Genomic DNA, 22,461 nt, shown 5'->3' on the forward strand with positions numbered 1-22,461 from the left:
ACTCCGGGATGCTGGCCTTCTAGCCAGAGTTCCTCTGTCCAGTGTCTGTGTCCTTTTGCCCATCTTAATCTTTTCTTTTTATTGGCCAGTCTGAGATATGGCTTTTTCTTTGCAACTCTGTCTAGAAGGCCAGCATCCCGGAGTCGCCTCTTCACTGTTGACGTTGAAACTGGTGTTTTGAGGGTACTATTTATTGTAGCTGCCAGTTGAAGACTTGTGAGGTGTCCGTTTCATTCAACTTAATTTGATCAGGTTCAGAACTTTTTTTCTTACCTGCTTAAGTCCTTCAAGTCCCAGAACTAAGTTTGATATACTTAATGTAATCAGTTACAGAACTAATATTGTAAGTTTAATTTGCTGAATTTACTCAGTATCGTAATTGATATTCTGTTTTATCTACAAATGTTTTTACTCAGTTACTTATGGTACTCAGGTTAGTAAAATGTATTTAAATTGGGTTCCTACTACTCAAATATATACTCACAACTATACTTAAAAGCTGATGCAAATAGTTACCTCAATATACTTGGGATAACTTACAAAAAATWATTATTTCTATACAAGGGAATATGCTAAAAGAAACAACAGTGTTAAACGTCAAACTTCAACACCTTTTTTTGAATAAGATAGCTAGGTGTAGTTAGCTAGCTACGTATTGTTCCTACCTGTCTCTTCCTGGGTAGCTTGCCTAGTAGGCAAACATTACCTTCCAGGGGACCATGTTCAGTTCTACTGTAATGTTTGCTGACGATGCTTTTTTTGGTAAGTTAGGTAACTAATATTTTACATAGCTAATTCGGTTAATATAAAACGTACACAAAAATGACGAAAGCTAGAAACAGCGCTGAGGCGAGTAAATGCACTGCTAACTTACTAGCTAACGTAAACTCACCCCATTCCGTACAAATGTGCGCAACCGCAACTTTCAAATGAGGCTACAAAGAAAACTAATGGGACTGTAGCGACTGTGTTGACTTCAAAATCGGGGACGTGAACTAGGTTTCTATTCAAGCTTGATCAACATGGTAATGGCTCTATAGTATTGGAGAAAAGTTGAAAAAACGGACCCTCCGTTACATCGTGACGTGTCATGTCGTAACGTACAGCACGCATAAAGCAACTATTTCTGTCTTACAATCTCTCTTCACCAGGTGTAGCACTTCTCTCATTGTTAAAAACAAGAAATGGACAGTGACGGGGGTAAGGGGGGATACCTAGTCATTTTTTGCTCATCGTTGCATGCGATCATCATTCTCAAACCGCTGTTTAAACAATGCTGCTAAGACAAAATACAATTTGCTCTTAACGACTTTCCTATACAAATTAAATCGCTCACCTGCTCCACAGAAAGCTGTTCTATCCGCACTGATTGGTTTAGCAATTTAATGTCAAGCTAAATATACACTGTAAAAAATTATCCACGGTCTTAGTAAATATTGCAAAAGCAAATCAATGATTTTTACTTAAAATAATAGGTTCCTGGTTTACTTACATTTTTGAATATAGTACTTATTATGTGTTGAAAAAGACTGGCATTTGCAAATAAAATCCAAGGTAATATGCTGCTAAATTTGAACAAATATTTCTAAGTAACAACCAACAACTTAAAAATATGTATTCAAATTATCATTATTATGTTGGACTGACATGCTACATTTGTTCTGAACGTCAATTTGTGCTTGGATCAGACGTCTTTCTTCTCTGGAATGGCCATGCGGAGGTAGGACCAATTATAACTTGGATGTAACGTAAACTCACCCCATTCCGTACAAATGTGCACAACCGCAACATTCAAATGAGGCTACAAAGAAAACTAATGGGACTGTAGCGACTGTGTTGACTTCAAAATCGGGGACGTGAACTAGGTTTCTATTCAAGCGTTGATCAACATGGTAATGGCTCTATGTATTGGAGAAAGTTGAAAAAACGGACCCTCCGTTACATCGTGACGTGTCATGTCGTAACGTACAGCACGCATAAAGCACATTTCGTTCTTACAATCTCTCTCCACCAGGTGTACCAGGTGTACCGGTATCTGGTGTGAACACCATTTGCCCAATGCAGCGTGACACATCTCCTTCACATAGAGTTAATCAGGCTGTTGATTGTGGTCTGTGGAATGTTGTCCCACTCCTCTTCAATGGCTATGCGAAGTTGCTGGATATTGGTGGGAACTGGAACACGCTGCCGTACACGTCGATCCAGAGCATCCCATGTTTCATGAGCTGAAATAAAAGATCCCAGAAATGTTACAAACGCACATAAATCTTATTTCTCCAACATTTTCCCACAAATTTGTATACATTCCTGTTAGTGAGCATTCCTCCTTTGCCAAGAGAATCCATCCACCTGACAGGTGTGGCATATCAAGAAGCTGATTAAACAGAAAAGGGMACTCTAAAATGTGTAGTTTTATCACACAACACAATGCCACAGATGTCTCAAGTTGAGGGAGAGTGCAACTGTCATGCTGACTGCAAGAATATCCACCAGAGCTGTTTCCAGATAATTTAATGTTTATTTCTCTACCATAAGCCGCTTCCAACGTCATTTTGTCAGTACGTACACACTGCCTCAAAACCGCAGACCACGTGTAACCACACTTCAATCACCACTGGAACATTGGAGAAGTGTGCTCTTCACGGATTAATCATGTTTTCAACTGCACCGGACAGATGGCAGACTTGTGGGTGAGCGGTTTGCTGATGTCAATGTTGTGAACTGAGTGCCCCAATGTGGCGGTGGGGTTATGGTATGGGCATACATAAGCTACGGACAACTAATACAATTCTATTTTATCGATCACAATTTGAATGCACAGAGATACCGTACTGAGGCCCATTGTGATGCCATTCATCCGCCGCCATCACCTCATGTTTCAGCACGATAATGCATGGCCCCATTTCGCATGGATCTGTACACGATTCCTGGAAGCTGAAAATATCCCAGTTCTTCCACAGCCTGCATACTCACCAGCCATGTCACCCATGAAGCATGTTTGGGTAGCTCTGGATTGACGTGTACGACCGCACGTTCCAGTTCCCACCATTATCCAGCAACTACACACAGCCATTGAAGGGGAGTGGGACAACATCCCACACGCCACAATCGACAGCCTGATTGACTCTAAAGAAGATGAGGCTGTGTCGTGCGAAGATGTGTCGTGCTGCATGAGGGAAATGGTGGTCACACCAGATACTGACTGGGTTTCTGATCCACGCCCCTACTTTTTTTTAAGGTGTCTGTGATCAACAGATGCATATGTATTCCCAGTCATGTGAAATCCATAGATTAGGGCCTACTGGAAATATTTCAATAGACTGATTTCCTTATATGAACTGTAACTCAGTAAAATCTAAGAAATTGTTGCATATTGTGTTGATATTTTTGTTCAGTTTAGTTGCATTGATGGTGTGCCAGGCTACCTACACCTTGCTGTGTGATTATGAAACTCGGTTCGAAATCAGGGAAATAAGACCTGTGCAATGTTGTACACTTTCTTTACTTCATAAAGAGCCTAACCTGAGGTATGTAGCTCAAATCGTTCACAATCTATTAATATTTGAAGGTCTGAATGTCTGGCAAATATCGAATCTCAATCCAACTTTACCATGGTTATCTACCAAAGGAGCAAAATGTAACTGCGGGGGAGAGCATGAAACGTAATCTTTGGAGTGGCTGATTAGGGTGAAAGAGAATGAGGTTGCTCAAATCAGGGCAGTTGAGATAATCTCCTATAGAGGCTGTCAAAAGGGTAGAAACATCGAGTAGCTTTGAAAGTTCGGCAAAAATAGGATCCAGAAATTCTTCATGTTATTAAGAAAGTGGACATTGTATCATTTATAGCAATAAATTGAAAGCAAAGTCACAAAAGATCAACATAATTGTTTCTGCAGTTGAACTCTTTCTGGGTTTATTTACTCCATGAAGCACTATTTCCTGCGTTCCCACCTTTTCAGGCACCAGAACCTGAGTAGGGTATTTTCGTTTTAAAATTAATGAGTGGGAATGTATGTTTTTGGAAATCTATTTTTTTGTAGTGTATGGTGATTGATGTTAAATGTCCCTTCCCCGTATGGAATTTACTTATTTTTTTGATATCCCCTTCTTCCAGTTGGTAGCGACACTACACCTTTTGATTGTAGTTCGCCATAAACCCCAAAGAAGAATGAAGCTGGCTTCATCTCCATCAATTTCTTTGTTTTAATCTACCCAATTGTTGTCTACTTTTATTTTGTTATTTTTTATCTGTCGGCCTATGAGGCAATTCAASTTTTAGCTGTGAATGTGTAGCCTACCAGATTAAATTAATCAATAAAACTCATATCTTTCTATCTCAGCTGACTATTGTCAGTCAAGTAAGTACCTTCACAACCTCTACGATTCGCCGATGATAAAGGAGGCTGCGCCATTTTGCGACTGAAAGCCTGCCCGTGAGGAAAATGCGTAGCTAACTTCTTGCGAATTTATACTTTGCGTGTAGTAACATTTGTTTTGGTTGGATACATTSCTAAAACAAGAATATTGGTTTAGAGAACAAGGAGAAGCTAGCAAATGTTGGCTAACTAGTTTAGCTACGTTCCAGGGTTAGCTAGTTGGATTGCTAGACAAACGCATGCATTTCGTTTTGTTTCAGCCACTGTCATTGGTTTAACGTTAGCTAGCTAACCACGTTGTCTTTATTTATGCCCCACAGCCACACGTACTGAACAATGTACCCCAACTCGTTGACACACTTGGCGCGGGCGAACCCCTTCAGCGCCCCGCTGTTCACGCTACAAAAAGTCGAGGAACCATCACAAAGCCTTGTTGCGGAACATGGACTTAGCAAACGCACGCTGGCCGCCGCTGCAGTTGCGGGTAAGCCGAGTGGTGCATGCTAGAAATGCTACCTAGCTGGGTAAGTTAGGCTTTAACCACCTAACGTAAGTTAGATAATATTACATAATGTAGGCCTACTATAAGGCTGTACTGAATGTGTAGCTTAATTCAGCATAAAGGGGACAGCCTTAGAAATACTAGCTATTTTCTATAGCTTCCTATTCAAATTCTCAAGATTTTTCTGCAGACTTGTAACTTAGCTAGATAGTAATCATTTGCACTGCCAAAGTTACTGGCCTAAAACACGTTGTCCTTGCGGTGTCCTCTGCAGGGCCCCTGCTGAAAACGAAGTAGTGTCTAAAATGGGTTTGCGCAGAGGCCAAAAGCAAACCAAAAATGGCTTCGAGCACTGTATGCTGCCAGATATACAGATAAGCTAACATTTATTGGTGTGTAATCACCAGTGACTTCAGTTAGCAATATACGAAGGTAATCACTGATAAGCAGAGTGATAAGACAGTTCACTTCGCGTTCGTTCATAAAACCCATCACACACTGGACGAACGTTAGTGGTTGGCAACATTTGTAACTCAATTAAGGTCAGCATTCTAGCTAACSTTATGCCCCTGGCAAAGGTAGTTAATCACCAAGTAAATGCTGCAACAGCCTAGGAGTTCTTAGTTACAAAAAAGTTGACTAACACATAGGGGCCTAATGTCATGGTTGAAATAAGGCTGAGTATAKGGGCTGCACTGTGTGTTATGCCTTACCATGTGAGTTTGGAAGTCTCCCAATTACTAAAGGTCTCAAATTATTGACTTGGTTTAGGCCTGTGCTTATTTTACAGCGGCTACCATATACTGACTCAGTTAGTGATTAATGTGTGGTGTTTGTAATGAAACTTGACACGCTCAAATAGATAAGGCAGATAGGCTACCATTTTACAACCAGTTTATTTACTATTGTCAGAAGTCTGATTTACAGTTCAMTTGAGTCCATGTTGCTAAACGGCATCTTAACGCAGTCATGAAGGTGATTTCGCTCTGTATCCATGTGATTTATCCGCTTAAATAGAATGTGAGGCGCCAGTGAAAGGCCCAGTCATACTAATACATACTAATCGTACTATTTGTGACGTAAATTGAGTATATAGTATTGTAATGAAACAGCAGGGAGCAGGTCTCGAACCCTCGACCTTCTAGCCCGAAGTCCGGCGCGCTATCGACTGTGCCGCAAAAGCATGCTCATGCGGCAGAGTCGATTTCCGCGCTTATAAACCCAGAGTCGTTACAGTATGCTTATTGGATATAGTTCATATGTCTAAAGTTCCCGGRTGTCGTACTACATTCACAAAATACGAAGAATACAAACAGTGGACACATTCTGTGCTTTTAGGGCCCATAGTGCAATTCTTCACAAAATGGGTGTGGCTTCACATCGTTTTCAGATTTGAAGTAAATAGCAGAAAATATGCAGCCAAAGTCCAACGAGCAGATAAAAAATTAATTGCGTTAACTAATTATGACAAATGTTGAGCAATGTAATAAAGAAATTACTTTTCAAATAAGTTACCTTACACGTTATGTTGGCTATCAATTTGTTAGCTACGCTATCCTTACGGACCACAGCATATCATTACAGCAGTATGTACTGGTTATGTTAGCTAGCTACCTAACGTTAGTTGGCCACTAATACATCAAGCTTACTAGTATATTAACTATATGCTATCTATCTAACTACCCAAAGTTTATTGACTTGATTATTCCCGTCATTCTTAGCTAAGCGGTATAGTCGTTGTGTTCTCAATGGACATTCGGGTGCWTTCGTAAATTCTCTCTGGCTGTCTACTCTGATTTCAGAGYACTTTCGTCTGAGTGTACCAGAGCGCAGAATAACTGATGAATTTACAAACATGCAACACACGTTGAATGTGGCCGTTGTCAGTAAACGTCTGCAAAAAAGCGTATTTAAATCCGTTCTTTTACAGTATACTAAAATGAACTTATAGTATGTAGTATATACACATTAAGTATGTAGTATACGGTATGTTAGTATGGGTATTCGAACACCGCTATGGTCTTCACTCTGAGTTGAACGGAACGTTTATGATGTCAGGTCTATGCATCAACTACCCTACTAAAGAGTAGGCCTACTATTACAGTGCACACATTTTTTCCCTCTTACATCTGTGAAAGAACCCCAATTCTTTCTTTTCCTCAGAGGGAGACAGTTGTGAGTTTGGCTCCTCACATTATTTAATTATGTGTGGCATCGGTGGGATCCTGAGCTGTGGTACCACACACACAGCTTTGGTGCCCCTTGACCTCGTCAAGTGCAGGTTGCAGGTCTGTTGGCCCGYCAGGGGTTGCATGGCATGGAATGGATATTGTGCTGTGGATTTCACCAAGACGACATCATCCAAAATAACTGACTTTCACCAAGACTAAGATCTYACAAATAACGGTTTGCAGGAATGGTTTGAGTTACAACTAGTTTGCTGAAATAAATGTAACCCATTATCATTAGGCCTATTTMATTTGCATGTTTGAGCTGGAGACTGTTTAGGTCCTTTGCTCCACTAGGGGCTATAATAAATAAGTCAAAGGGGGTTAAGTGAGCTGTGAACCAGCTTAAAACATTAACAGGAGGGAGTGAAGTCTGAGCCTTTCTTAACAGAACTTGAAGGTGCCTTTTATTAATACAATGTCCTTTAATCTATTACCTCAGACTGTTCTTGCCCTTTCTCTGTGCCCAATCAGCAATTTGATACTGTASCCACATTCATTYAAYGGCAGTGACCTTTAGYTTAGCAACAACAGCAGTCAATTTCCAAGCTAGGACAGGACATCTTCCTTATTAAAAACCAGCCTGGAGTTAGATCTACCCTACTTGCAGGGAAAGTTTTCTAAATGAATGTTGGTGTCCTGGGCCTGTATTCATAAAGTTTCTCAGAGTAGGATTCCTGATCWAGGATCATGCCCCACGTCCCCCCTCCATGTAATCTTGTATATTATGATCTCAAAGCCAAAACGTATCCTAGATCAGCACTCCTAGAGGGAGGGCTTTATGAATGCAGGCCCTGGTATGAGTACAGGAATAAATCGGACATATTATGTATTCATGCCTTGTTTTTGATATTACTCACTATCACCTTACAATTAACATGAATTCGTATGTTAATAGCACTCAGAAGTTTCGGGCAGAGATCCACCGCTACAGTTCTTCACCATGTTTTCTATCTGTTGATCCAGACCGGGCCACCAGAAGTGGCTCCTTGCGAGCAGCTTCATTTTGACAATTCCAACATGACCTTCAATGTAGTTGCTGCAAAACCTGATGTTGRYATTTCTGGGGTATCATGACTCTCATTCCCCACATCAAACATCCTTGGTACGTTGTAATTTCGTTTCTCCGCTGGAAATACGGAGTCAGCTCCTTTCTGCCTGTAGCTGGCCATCCTGACATGGTGTAGGTGTACACTTTTGACAAGGTCACATCTTTCCTTGTCTCCTGTTTGATAACTGTGCTTGTGACCGGTAGTGCCTCAAGCTGAGCGGTATGAAAATGTCCACTGAATCCACACTCCTTTGTCTTTCTCTTGTACACGGCAGTCTGTATAATCCATCTGCATTTGTGTGGAGGGACGACGCTTAAACTCAATGTCATACATATGTACTATTATTTATAATATACGGCAAGGAACAAGGCGTATCGCTGTAACCTGCTACTGTCATTCCCGGAATGCCTTTCTTTGGACTGAAAATGGAAAGCAACGGCTGGTGATCCGTAACCAGTGTGAAACACTTGCCATATAGGTATGCGTGGAATTTCTTGGCGCCCCACACTAGCGCCAGTGCTTCTTTGTCGAATTGTGAGTAGTTTCTCTGCATCATTCAATGTTCGTGACGCAAATGCAATAACTGGCCTCACTGACCCATCTTTCAGTGTGTGTGAAAGGACGGCCCCTAAGCCATAAAGAGACCATCACAAGCAACTTCACTGCAGTTCAGGGTCATAATGCATCAGTACCTGTTCAGATGTGATGAGCCGTTTTGTGTGTGTATGTATATATATTATATATATATATTACTGTGATTTGAAGAAGAATTGTTCAGAGATTAAGTTATTAAAGATGTAAGAGCTCCCGAGTGGCGCAGCGGTCTAAGGCACTGCATCTCAGTGTTAGAGGTGTCACTACAGACCCTTGTTCGATTCCAGCATGTATCACAACTGGGCGGGATTGGGAATCCCATAGGGCGGCGCACAATTGGCCCAGCGTCGTTAGGGTTTGGCCCGGGATAGGCCGTCATTGTAAATAAGAATTTTGTTTTTAACTGACTTACCTAGTTTAATAAAAAATAAAAAAAACATTTCTACACATTCTACCTGGTTTACGTTGTTCAAGTTCAGACTGGAGTATATATATATATATATATATATATTTTTTTAAACTAATTTAGACACCAGAGCATTCAAATCCTCATTTGACCCACCAGTTCAGAATCGCTGGCCTAGAAAACATACTTGACCAAACAGTCTGTCACTTGTTTGCAAGCCTTGGCAGGATTGCTAATGTTGTGGTGTGAGAAATTTCTAGCATGGCTCCCTTTGTTATCTAAGTGCATGGTGTGTTGTCTGTTTGTATTGTGTTCTGTCTGCTCTAGATTCTGATATTAGCTGCGAGTTTGGCTCTATGAAATACTATGCCTTGTGCGGCTTCGGTGGCATCCTCAGCTGTGGGATTACACACACGGCAGTCGTACCCCTCGACCTGGTCAAGTGCCGTCTGCAGGTCTGTATCTCAGCTAATGTCTCTGAGCTGTAATGAGTGTACTGGACTGGAATAATGTATATATTGCGGAGTTGGGGTTAATTCCATTTCTATTCGGGAAGTAAAACTGAAATTCCATTGTAGATTTACCTAATTGAAAAGCAAAAGACAYTTGAATTTCAATTTACTTCCTGAATTGTAATGTAATTTGCCCCAACTCTTGTAAAGTGATAAAACATTGAGTGGTATGGCTGGCCCTGTAGTGTTGTGTATTTCTGTAGTATTTAGTACATTTTCTTTACAAGGACCTCCAAGTATTATTTCCCCCCTCAAAACCACTACTACTAGTTCACAACCATTAACCATTCTGTTTTTAATGTGTTGTCTAGGTGGACCCAGACAAGTACAAGAGCATCTTCAAGGGCTTCTCCATCACCATAAAGGAGGATGGCATGCGGGGGCTGGCTAAGGGCTGGGCTCCTACTTTCATYGGCTACTCCATGCAGGGTCTCTGCAAGTTTGGCTTCTATGAAATGTTCAAGATCACCTACAGCGACTTTATCGGAGAGGTAAGTCGTACTAAGTAATTGATGACGATGAAAATAATGATAATGGTTTATTTTGTTTCATTGCACTATGGTGTAGCCACAGAAAAAACACCCGTCGAACTTCTCTGGGTAGATTCAGGATGGTTTCCGGGCCCACACAAAAAATATGTTGCGGGTATTCGCGGACCGATTTGTGAAACACTGCGTTACACTATATAAGTACAAATTGGATGGTGTTAAGATAATTGGAGGTAGGAGTTGAAGTGGGACTAAACAAAGGGACTAATGTAAAATATACTGTCTGTAAAATGTATATACAGTGGGAAACAAGTATTTGATACACTGCTGATTTTCAGGTTTTCCTACTTACAACAGTGTAGAGGTCTGTAATTTTTATCATTAGGTACACTTCAACTGTGAGAGACGGAATCTAAAACAAAAAATCCAGAAAATCCCATTGTATGATTTAAGTAATTAATTTGCATTTTATTGCATGACATAAATATTTGATACATCAGAAAAGCAGAACTTAATATTTGATACAAAACCTTTGTTTGCAATTACAGAGATCAATATGTTTCCTGTAGTTCTTGACCATGTTTGCACACACTGCAGCAGGGATTTTGGCCCAACTCCCTCCATCCAGATCCTTCAGGTTTCGGGCTGTCGCTGGGCGATACGGACTTTCAGCTCCCTCCAAAGATTTTCTATTGGGTTCAGGTCTGGAGACTGGTAGGCCACTCCAGGACCTTGAGATGCTCTACGAGCCACTCCTTAGTTCCCCAGGCTGTGTTGTTTCGGGTCGTTCTATGCTGGAAGACCAGCCACGACCATCTTCAATGCTCTTACTGAGGGAAGGAGGTTGTTGGCCATATCTCGCGATACATGGCCCCATCCATCCTCCCCTCAATACGGTGCATCGTCCTGGCCCCTTGCAGAAAAGCATCCCAAAGAATATGTTTCCACCTCATGCTTCACGGTTGGGAGTGTCTTGGGGTTGACTCATCCTCTTCTTCCTCCAAACACGCGAGTGAGTTGTAGACCAAAAGCTCTATTTTTTCTCATCAGACCACATGACCTTCTCCATTCCTCCTCTGGATCATCCAAGATGTCATTGGCAAACTTCAGACGGCCTGGAAATGCGCTGGCTTGAGCAGGGGTCCTTGCGTCGCGCTGCAGGATTTTACATGACTGTGTTAGTGTGTACTAATGTTTCTTGAGACTGTGTCCCAGCTCTCTTCAGGTCATTGACCAGGTCCTGCGTGTAGCTTCTGGGCTGATCCTCACCTTCTCATGATCATTGATGCCCCACGAGGTGAGATCTTGCATGGAGCCCCAGACCGAGGTGATTGACCGTCATCTTGAACTTCTTCATTTTCTAATAATTGCGCCAACAGTTTGTGCTCTGTCTGTACCCATCCAGCCTTGTGCAGGTCTACAATTTTACCCTGATGTCCTTACACAGCTCTCTGTTCTTGGCCATTTGGAAGTTGGAGTCGTGTTGATTGAGTGTGTTGACAGTGTCTTATACAGGTAACGAGTTCAAACGAGTGCAGTTAATAACAGTAATGAGTGGAGAAAGGAGCTTCTTAAGAAAAAACTAACAGTTCTGTGGAGCCGGAATTTCTTACTGTTGGGTAGGTGATCAAATACTTATGTCATGCAATAAAATGCAAATTAATTACTCTAAAAATCATACAATGTATTTTCTGGATTTTTGTTTTAGATTCCGTCTCTCACAGTTGAAGGTACCTATGATAAAAATTACAGACATCTACATCTTGCTAGTTAGGAAAAACCTGCCGATTTTGCAGGTTATCAAATACTTGTTCTCCCCACTGTAGGTTCAGAACTTTTGTGAAACAGCACAGTTAGAAATRTATGGCAAATAGAAGATAACAATAACTGTTGTAAAATACATTGTGTCCGTAAAATGTATATAGTATGTACATTGCATTCGGAATGTATTCAGACCCCTTCCCCTTATCCAAATGTTGTTGCGTTACAGCCTTATTCTAAAATGGATTCAATACACACAATACCCCAATAATGACCAAGTGAAAACACACTTTTAGAATTTTTTTCAATAATTAATACTGGATAATTAAAAAAACATGGTTCTCAGACATTGAGCTCAGGTGCACCCTGTTTCCATTGATCATCCTTGATGTTTTTACAACTTGATTGGAGTCCGCCTGTGGTACATTTCAATTGATTGKACATGCTTTGGAAAGGCACACGCCTGTCTATAATAAGGTCCCACAGTTGACAGTGCATGTCAGAGCCAAAACCAAGCCATGAGKTCGAAGGAATTGTCCGTAGAGCTCCGAGACAGGATTGTGTTGAGACACAGATCTGGGGAAGGGTACCAAAAAATGTCTGCAGCATTGAAGGTCCCCAAGAACACAGTGGTCTCCATTATTCTTAAATGGAAGAAGTTTGGAACTACCAAAACTCTTCCTTGAGCAGTCTAAAAAACCTGATGGAGSTCTGTCAGAGTGACCAGAGTTCCTCTGTGGAGATGGAAGAACATTCCAGAAGGACAGCCATCTCTACAGCACTCCACCAATCAGGCCTTTATGGTAGAGTGACCAGACGGAAGCCACTCCTCATTAAAAGGCACATGACAGCCCGCTTGGAGTTTGCCAAAGGCACCTAAATGACTCTCAGACCATTAAAAACAGGATTCTCTTGTCTGATGAAACCAAGATTGAATGCCAAGCGTCCCTTCTGGAGGAAATCTGGCACCATCCCTACAGTGAAGCGTGGTGGCAGCATCGTGCTGTGGGGATGTTTTTCAGCCGCAGGGACTGGGAGACTAGTCAGGATCGAGGAGAAATATGAACGGGGCTGCAAAGTACAGAGATACTTGATGAGAACCTGCTCAAGACCTCAGACTGGAGAACAGGAGGGCTTCACCTTCCAACAGGACAATGACCCTGAGCACACAGCCAAGACAACGCAGGAGTGGCTTCGGGACAAGTCTCTGAATGTCCTTGAGTGGTCCAGCCAAAGCACGGATTTGAACCCAATCGAACATCTCTGGAGAGACCTGAAAATAGCAGTGCAGTGACACTCCCCATCCAACCTGACAGAACTTGAGAGGATCTGCAGAGAAAAATGGGAGAAACTCCCCAAATACAGGTATGCCAAGTTTGTAGCATCATACCCAAGAAGACTCGGAGCTGCCAAAGTTGTTTCAACAAAGTACTGAGTAAAGGGTATGAATATTTATGTAAATGTCATATTTCCGTCATTTTTTTTTGTTCGAAAAATGTCAACCTGTTTTTGCTTTGTCATTATAGGGTTTTGTGTGTAGATAGATGGGGGGGGGGGGGAGAAATGTAATTATTTTTAGAATATGGCTGTAACGAAATGTGGAAAAAGTCAAGGGGTCTGAATACTTTCCAAATGCAGTGTATAAGCTGGAAGTAGAAGCCTATGTGTTTTAGTTCACTCCAATTAGAGGAAGGGTTAGGMTGAAATAATAAAGGAAAATAAATGTAAAAAATATTTTATTTTACAAAACAGTATGGGGGATTGGAAACGATGCAGACGATTTAAATTGTAGCTTACATATTAATTCTGATCTGCCACGTAATTGTTTTATAATAACTGCTCTGCCAATGTGTAGTACCCACTTGGGTGATGCCCTGACATCTGCTTGCACCAGAAATCCCACCACACATCTGTAATTGTCAGAGTAGTAGTTCTCATCACTACGGGCCTCTGCTATCTCCGCAATCCTCTCGCTGTTGAAGTCGATGTTACCATTCAAACCAAAACAGTTCCCAGTTCCAGCTAATTAATTAATACTGAAATAAGGTTTTTATCAATGGAACAGAAAGGCTCCATCTCAATTAGTTTTCCCGTGATTCATCTCATCCTATCCTTGACCCCAACTGTATCAGACCTTTTAATAATACGCTTTGAAAAGGAGGCGAGGAGAGAGAATGCAAGGCAATCAAGTAAAGATGRATTGAGAAAGAACTGAAGAATAGTTGTTCATCTCCTCCCATTTTGACAACTCATTATGATTTACATTGGGATGGGGATGTAGGATGTACACTTACACTCCTAACCTCCCAGTCTGCCTTCCCCAGGAAAACACCTATCTGTGGAGGACCTCYCTCTACCTGGCTGCATCTGCCAGTGCTGAGTTCTTTGCTGACATCGCCCTGGCCCCTATGGAGGCGTGTAAAGTACGTATCCAGACCTGCCCCGGCTACGCCAGCAACCTCAGACAGTGTGCCCCCAAGATGTTCGCAGAGGAGGGCCTCTGGGCGTGAGTATCCCAACTAAATCAGCCGGTCACATTTCACTACCTCCTGCTTAGCCGTAACCCTTTGATGTTGGTCTGGATTTGTATAATCAGTGAAGTACTATACTGAACAAAAATATAAATGCAACATGCAACAATTTTCTAAGATTTCACTGAGTTACAGTTCATATAAGGAAATCAATCAGATTAAATAAATTACGGCCTAATCTATGGATTTCACATGACTGGGCAGGGGCTGAACCATAGGCCCACCCACTTAGGAGCCAGGCTCAGCCAATCAGAATGGGTTTTTCACCACAAACGGGCATTATTACAGACCGAAACACTCCTCGGTTTCATCACCTGTCTGGGTGACTGGTCGCCGATGATCCCGCAGGTGAAGAAGCTGGATCTGGAGGTCCTGGGCTGGTGTGGTTACACATGGTCTGTGGTTGTGAGGCCTATTGGACGTACTACAAAATTCTCTAAAACGATGTTGGAGGCTGCTTAATATAGTTCCAAATTAGGGTTAATTCTGGTGTGGGAAATGTCAATAAAACCAACAAGTCACTCATTTGCTCCACCTCTTCCTCTGTCCCCTCTAGTTTCTACAAGGGTGTGGTACCTCTGTGGATGAGGCAGATCCCCTACACCATGATGAAGTTTGCCTGCTTTGAGAGGACCGTAGAGCTGCTGTACAAACATGTGGTCCCCAAGCCCCGTGCTGAATGCTCCAAGTCTGAACAGCTGGTCGTCACCTTCGTGGCTGGATATATCGGTGAGTCCACAATGCTGGATAGACGTTTATTGAAATTGGTAGATGAATAGGTATGTTAACCTCTAACGAGTCACCCTCCCGGATCCGGGATCCTCCTCATCAAAAAAGCTGACTAGCATAGCCTAGCCTAACGCGACAGGGATATCCTATAATATAATTTCATGAAATCACAAGTCCAATACAGCAAATGAAAGATAAACATCTTGTGAATCCAGCCATCATTTCCGATTTTTAAAATGTTTTACAGTGGGCCTCCCGGGTGGCGCAGTGGTCTAGGGCACTGCATTGCAGTGCTAGCTGTGCCACCAGAGTCTCTGGGTTCGCGCCCAGGCTCTGTCGCAGCCGGCCGCGACCGGGGGGTCCATGGRGCGACGCACAATTGGCCTAGCGTCGTCCGGGTTAGGGAGGGTTTGGCCGGTAGGGATATCCTTGTCTCATCGCGCTCCAGCGACTCCTGTGGCGGGCCGGGCGCAGTGCGCGCTAACCAAGGGGGGCGGGTGCACGGTGTTTCCTCCGACACATTGGTGCGGCTGGCTTCCGGGTTGGAGGCGCGCTGTGTTAAGAAGCAGTGCGGCTTGGTTGGGTTGTGCTTCGGAGGAYGCATGACTTTCGACCTTCGTCTCTCCCGAGCCCGTGCGGGAGTTGTAGCGATGAGACAAGATAGTAATTACTAGCGATTGGATACCACGAAAATTGGGGAGAAAAGGGGGTAAAATTAAAAAAAAAAATATGTTTTACAGTGAAAACACAATATATATTTATATTAGCTCACCACAATAGCCAAACACACAACGCCATTTATTCACCGCCAAAATAGCTTTCACAAAACCCACAAATAGAGAAAATTAATCACTAAACTTTGAACAACTTCATCAGATGACAGTCTTATAACATCATGTTAAACAATACATTTATGTTTTGTTCGAAAATGTGCATATTTAGAGCTACAAATCGTGGTTTTACATTGTGAATACGTAGCCACAATGCACCAAATTGTCCGGAGATATTTTGGACAGTCACCTAATCTAACCAAAGAACTCATCATAAACTTAACTAAAAAATACATGTTGTACAGCAAATGAAAGATATACACTGGTTCTTAATGCAACCGCTGTGTTAGATTTTTWAAAATAACTTTAGTACAGCATGCAATATTGTGAGACAGCGCCCTACAATTCTCCGCCTTGTTGGAGCCAACATAAAACACAAAAATACGAAATAACATCATAAATATTCTCTTACCTTTGTTGATCTTCCATCAGAATGTTGTGCAAGGAGTCCTAGTTCCAGAATAAATCGTTGTTTTGTTTCTTCTGTCGAATTAGCAACTTTGGCTAGCCATGTGGAGGGCACATGTCCAAGAAATCTTTGCGCACTGAACGAAAAATTCCAAAAGTCACAATAAACGTTGAATAAACTGGTCAAACTCGGTTGAAAAATCCTACTTTATGATGTTTTTCTCATATGTATCCAATAAAATCAGAGCCGGAGCATTTCGTYGTGTAWACSWAACGCATTTCAGAAGACAATGTGGRGTTYCCYKGTGCGCAGTTGMAWACTGWCAAWAGAGCGGACCTGTCACTCCAAAAGCTCTCATTCGGTCTCAGATCAAGCTAGACACCCCATTCAACATTCTACTGCCTGTTGACATCTAGTGGAAGGCGTATGAAGTGCATACAGATCCATAAATATAAGCCAGTTGAATAGGCAGGCCCTGACACAGAGCCCCATTTTCAGAATTTTCCCTTCCTGTTTGGAAGTTTGCTGCCAAATGAGTTCTGTTTTACTCACAGATATAATTCAAACAGTTTTAGACACTTCAGAGTGTTTTCTATCCAATAGTAATAATAATATGCATATTGTATGATCTAGAACAGAGTACGAGGCCGTTTAATTTGGGCACGATTTTTTCCCAAAGTGAAAACAGCGCCCCCCTATTAAGAAGTTAACAGATTTACAACCATATAGGTCAGGGATGGGCAGAAACTTTGGTGGGGGCCACAAAACGCAACATGAGGAGCCATACTGGCTTGTGTCTGCTTACCCACACATGCAGTCAGAGCCTGCCCTAGCCTTTTGGGGGCCCTAAGCAAAATGTTGTTGGGGGGGGCCAACAAAATCCCAAACCAAGTCACGAACTCTGATACCTCCTGCGCCTTAACCTGTTTTCTTCCTGTTTTATTTTGTTCATTGGGGTGGCAGGTAGCCAGATGTTAGTGTTGGGCCAGTAACTGAAATGTTGCTGGATTGAATCCCTGAGCTGACAAGGTAAAAATCTGTCGTTCTGCCCCTGAACAAGACAGTTAACCCACTGTTCCCCGGTAGGCCGTCATTGTAAATAAGAATTTGTTCTTAACTGACTTGCCTAGTTAAATAAAGGTGTAAAAAAAAGGATTACAGGATAAGGTGGCGTGGAAACCGAAGGCAGCGGCATGCTGCTAAGAGGACTGATGTATCTGTGATTCGGAGCAGATTGACATAAGGAATAACTTTGCCGCACTGGTGCCTGAACTACCTGTCCTTTCATCGCTGGGACTGCTGTGCTGACTCCAACTATGCTGACTCCAGCAGTGGCTTCGTAGTTGAGTTTTGCTCCTTTCCCTCTCTCTGGATTTGACGGTGCACTGCCTGCTGTGGTAATTCTGAACCTATTGCCGGGAGCAGCGAGCGTGTGCTATCCTGCTTCTCCTGGGTCCGTGAAAGGTTCAACGAATTGTGTGAGGGGTGGGAATGGGCGGATTTCTCCATCCCCTTCTCCAGCTGTTGTATTGGGTAGTTCAATGGTARGAAACGTCTCAGTCCCYGGAGCAAAAATGTCCTGCTATCCACGAGTACAGGACATGAATAAGSTGCTCTCAAACATTTTAAACCTGCATCAGGAAATTTTGSCTATCATAGTTCGTGGGATTCAATTACACTATGAAGGGCAGCTCACAACAGCTGAAGATGGATTTTAAATAACTAATTGGGTCTCTGCTTGATACCAACAAATGCCCCATATCTGGCCCTGTGCCATCCCTAAATTTTGGCATTGAACATTTCAGCAGATTTTTTGCCCCCCGTAACTGGCTATGAGACTTGCAGCTCTGTGGGTGTAAAATGTATTGACAATTTTGATACCTTCTTGAAACACTGGTTTTATAAGGAGGATGGAATTCACAAGTAATTTGGGGTCCTGGATCCTTTCACAGCCTTATAAGGCTGCAATGAGACAATGACTTATCAATGACCCCAGCTCAGTTAATCCCTACCATTGTGTCACTGAGTTGTCATTATACTTTAGCAAATGTACATTATCCCAGAGGTGTTGGAAGACCCAATGTAAGTAACCTAATTTATGTCCCTCTAATTGCCCTGAATGCCTCTGCAGATCCTACAGCTATTGTATGCAGTAATCGTGCCTATGAACCAGAGTTATGCTGTTAGCACTGGGGTGGTGTGCCGTAGTAGGAAGTCAACTGTGCAGCTCACCCTGCACTAACATAAATTATGAGCATGTCTACTTCTGTTAAGCTTCCCAGTAAAGCAACGAAAACAATCAAGCATCCCAGGAAAGTGCTAAAAATAGCCCACGTTAACCTATGTAGCTTATTAAGAAACAAGGTTCATGAAATCAATAATTTGCTAGTAACAGATTGTCAGAATATGAATGCAATCTCTGAAACTCAGATGCCTTTTGATACAGTGGTAGCAATACATGTTTTAATCATCTACAGAAAAGACAGAAATGCCAAAGGTGGAGGGGTTGCCATTTTATATTAAGAATGACATTCCTGTAAAGCTTAAAAGATCTCATGTTAAATACTGTTGGAGTAATATGGCTACAGTTTCATCTACATCACCTAAAGCCCATTCTGGTGGGAAACTGCTATTGACCAACAAGTGCTAACAGGCAGTATCTGGATAATTGGTGAAATGCTTGATAATGTATGTGATCAACGGAGGTATATTTTATGGGTGTTTTTCAACATTGACTGGCTTTCATCAAGCTGCCCACTCAAGAAAAAGCTTCAAACTGTAACTAGTGCCTGCAACCTGGTTCACGTTATCAGTCAACCTACCAGGGTAGTTAAAAACAGCACAGGAATGAAATCATCAACATGTATTGATCGCATCTTTACTAATGCTGCAGAAATTGGCTTTAAAACAGTGTCCAAATCTATTGGACGTAGTGATTACAATCTAGGAAAACCAAAGTTCCAATGGCTTGGCCTAATATAGTGTGAGGTTCTACAATAAATGTTGTAGTGATTCCTATGTTATTGATGTAAAAAAATCTTCTATTGGCATGAGTATCAAATTTAAGCATGACATGCCAGCAACAAATGCTGCCACTACACATCCAAGTATAACTGATCAAATTATGAAAGTTGAGCATTGTAATTTCAATTCCGTAAAGTGTGTGTGGAAGAAGTGAAAATTGTCTATCAACAATGACAAGCCACCGAAGTCTGACAACTTGGCTGGAAAATTACTGAGGATAATAGTAGGCCTGGAGGGAAGCAAAAGTAATTCCGCTAACCAAGAATAGTAAAGCCTTCTCTTACTGGCTCAAATAGCCAACCAATCAGCCTGTTACCAACCCTTAGTAAAATTGTTTGACCAGWTACTATTTTACTGTAAACAAATTGACAACAGACTTTCAGCATGCTTATTAGCAAGGACATTTAACAAGCACGGCACTTATACAAATTACTGATGATTGGCTGAGAGAAMTTGATGATAAAACGATTGTGGGAGCTGTTTTGTTATGCTTCAGTGTGGCTTTAGATCGATAATTCCTCCGACCTCATGGCTTGGTTTTTGTTCTGACATGCACTGTCAACTGTGGAAACTTTTTATATAGATCGGTGTGTGTGTGTGTGTGTGTGTGTACACCTTACCAAATCATGTCCAATCAATTGAATTTACCACAGGTGGACACCAATGAAGTTGTAGAAACATCTCAAGGATGTAAACAGGATGAACCTGAGCTCAATTTTGAGTCTCATAGCAAAGGGTCTGAATATTTCTATTTTGTGTTTTTAATACATTTGCACACAAATAACCTGTTTTCGCTTCGTCATTATGGGGTGTGTGTAGATTGAGACGTTTTATTTAATCAATTTTAGAATACGGCTGTAACTTAGCAAAATATGGAAGAAGTCAAGGGGTCTGAATACTTTCCCGAATGCATTGTAGGTGGATGTACTGCATTTAAAATCCTTGAGGATATGGTAATAAAAAAATTCAGGCCACGTTAAATCGGTTAGCAGGCCATATTTGGCTGTATGTTTGAGACTGCTGCCCTAGTCAAAATCAAGATTTTCTATGTTGTCTTGATCACATCCCTGGTGTTTGTTCTCTCCCCTTCAGCCGGTGTGTTCTGTGCCATTGTGTCTCACCCTGCTGACTCTGTGGTGTCTGTACTGAACAAGGAGAGTGGCAGCAGCGCCATCGGAGTACTCAAGAAGCTCGGACCCAAGGGTGAGTACTGGATTCTTTCCAGAAGTTCTACAGACAAAGGCGGGCTATCCTATTGCCCATTCTAGACTGTTTTTAGAATGGCAATTCTCAACTGGTGGGTTGTGACCCAAATGGCGGTTTTGAATGGGTGTCTGATTTTAAATATAATGGAAAAAATACTCATCTGAATATAAATGACTAAAACMAGGTAGAACGTTTTTAGAAATGATAATGAACCTAACTTTTTGAATAATTTAATCCCTGAACAATTTTTCTTCAATCCCAGTATTTTTAATATGGAGCTATTAGCGCTGTTTAGTTGATTTTGTGGTCTCAAACTAGTAAGCTTATTAACATTCTTAATCAATAATATGGGCAAAATTGAATTATTGACAATGAAAAAGGTGGGAATGTTTTTCCTTTGTCATATTGTTGTCACATTTACTATCATGGCATAAAAATACATAAATCCAGATTGTGTTATGGCCTTTTTTCGCAACGCAAATATTGGGTTGCGACTGAGAGAACCTGGTTGAATTTGGGTCCTGAGGCACAACCAGTTAAGAACCACTGGTTTAGAATGTAGATTGATGGTGTTAACTTCACAGTAAATACACTGAGGTTTCCAACACACTCCTTAGATCTCTCTCTGAGGGCTGATTGCAGCTCCAGCCCAGATACCCCCAGCAGCTTTCTGGCTGGACAGTTGGAGGTGCTTGAGTCATTGGCATGTGCGAACAGTCTACCTACTCCCCAGTCAATTACCTGCACTGGCAGCCTTGCTGGAATACTACCAGTACAGACAGGCTGGGGAGCAGACATGCAATACCTATTACCACCTGTCTCAGAGTAACCATCATTAGTTGTTGACCTTTCATATTTTTAAATGGTGTAATGGGATATTAAAATATCAATTTGATCGGAGTTTAAAGTTTGCCTTTTAATTCTCTTGCTCTTTCTTCCCTCCGTTTGTCCTTCCTTCTCAGGTGTGTGGAAGGGTCTGGTGGCCCGTATCATCATGATCGGTACCCTGACCGCCCTGCAGTGGTTCATCTACGACTCTGTGAAGGTCTACTTCCGCCTGCCCCGTCCCCCTCCCCCAGAGATGCCCGAGTCCCTCAAGAAGAAGCTGGGCCTCACCGAGTAACGAAACAAATATCGGCTTTATCAACAAATAGCAATTCAAAATGGCAGCCTTATCAACAGCCATATAAGATGTAAGACAGCGGCCTTGTCAAACGCATCCTTCAGTTAACAACCGCCTAGCACACGGCTCTCTCTACCTGCTATAGTCATAGCTGTCCTGCCTGTAGCCCACCTACCCTGGGCTGGGCTACTGATCAGCAGGCTTGGGGTTGATTCAATTTTAATTTCTTGTCAGTTCTAGAAGTAAATTCTAATTTTAAATGCACATTTTCTTAATTGAATGCAAGGTAATTGGAATTTCAGTTTACTTCCTGAATTGATTGAATAGAAATTTAATTATCCCCAGCCCAACTGGTCATTGGTAATGACACATTAGGCATACTTAAAGATAAGAGGGAAGATGGTTCCCCCCTGTGGGGGTATAGAGGAAAGACTACGACATGAATGCAATCAGGTTTTAACACCCCACCATAGTTGGTTAATGTTCTAATAAATGTGGAAACAACAGTGTTTTGTCTTGTTTTTCAAGGATTGTGGCTGATAAGGAAGGTAATGTTTTGATTTCACTTTAGATGCCCCTTTAGAGACTGACCATTGCCAGTAGTTGTGATTTTAGTTATCTGTTTTAAATATGGGGCTGTGATAACTTTCAACAGTCAGATTTTTTGCGCCGTCACCTAAAACTACATAT

General features: G+C 41.9%; 1 protein-coding gene and 1 non-coding gene across 7 annotated transcripts; both read left to right on the plus strand.

The window, feature by feature from the left end:
• The first annotated feature begins 4,141 nt into the window (after positions 1 to 4,141).
• Positions 4,142 to 22,277, plus strand: slc25a3b (solute carrier family 25 member 3b). 6 transcript variants are annotated; one of them, XM_023971260.3, is made up of 8 exons: positions 4,142 to 4,358; positions 4,697 to 4,860; positions 9,486 to 9,613; positions 9,982 to 10,161; positions 14,244 to 14,425; positions 15,007 to 15,179; positions 20,535 to 20,645; positions 21,611 to 22,277. In XM_023971260.3, the coding sequence occupies exons 2-8, from the start codon at positions 4,713 to 4,715 to the stop codon at positions 21,769 to 21,771; spliced, it is 1,083 nt and encodes a 360-aa protein (XP_023827028.1). In that variant the 5' UTR covers positions 4,142 to 4,358; positions 4,697 to 4,712; the 3' UTR covers positions 21,772 to 22,277. The 6 variants fall into 6 exon arrangements, with proteins under 6 accessions (XP_023827028.1, XP_023827030.1, XP_023827027.1 ...); XM_023971262.2 differs by lacking the exon at positions 9,486 to 9,613 and adding an exon at positions 7,042 to 7,166 and having other exon boundaries at positions 4,345 to 4,433; XM_023971259.2 differs by having other exon boundaries at positions 4,345 to 4,433.
• On the plus strand, positions 21,252 to 21,447 carry LOC111953123 (small nucleolar RNA SNORA53). Its single transcript, XR_002875820.1, has one exon. It is a non-coding gene; the product is annotated as a small nucleolar RNA SNORA53 (small nucleolar RNA).
• Positions 22,278 to 22,461: the final 184 nt, after the last annotated feature.

Source organism: Salvelinus sp. IW2-2015, linkage group LG26 (genome assembly GCF_002910315.2).
Source record: "Salvelinus sp. IW2-2015 linkage group LG26, ASM291031v2, whole genome shotgun sequence".
NCBI lineage: Eukaryota > Metazoa > Chordata > Actinopteri > Salmoniformes > Salmonidae > Salvelinus > Salvelinus sp. IW2-2015.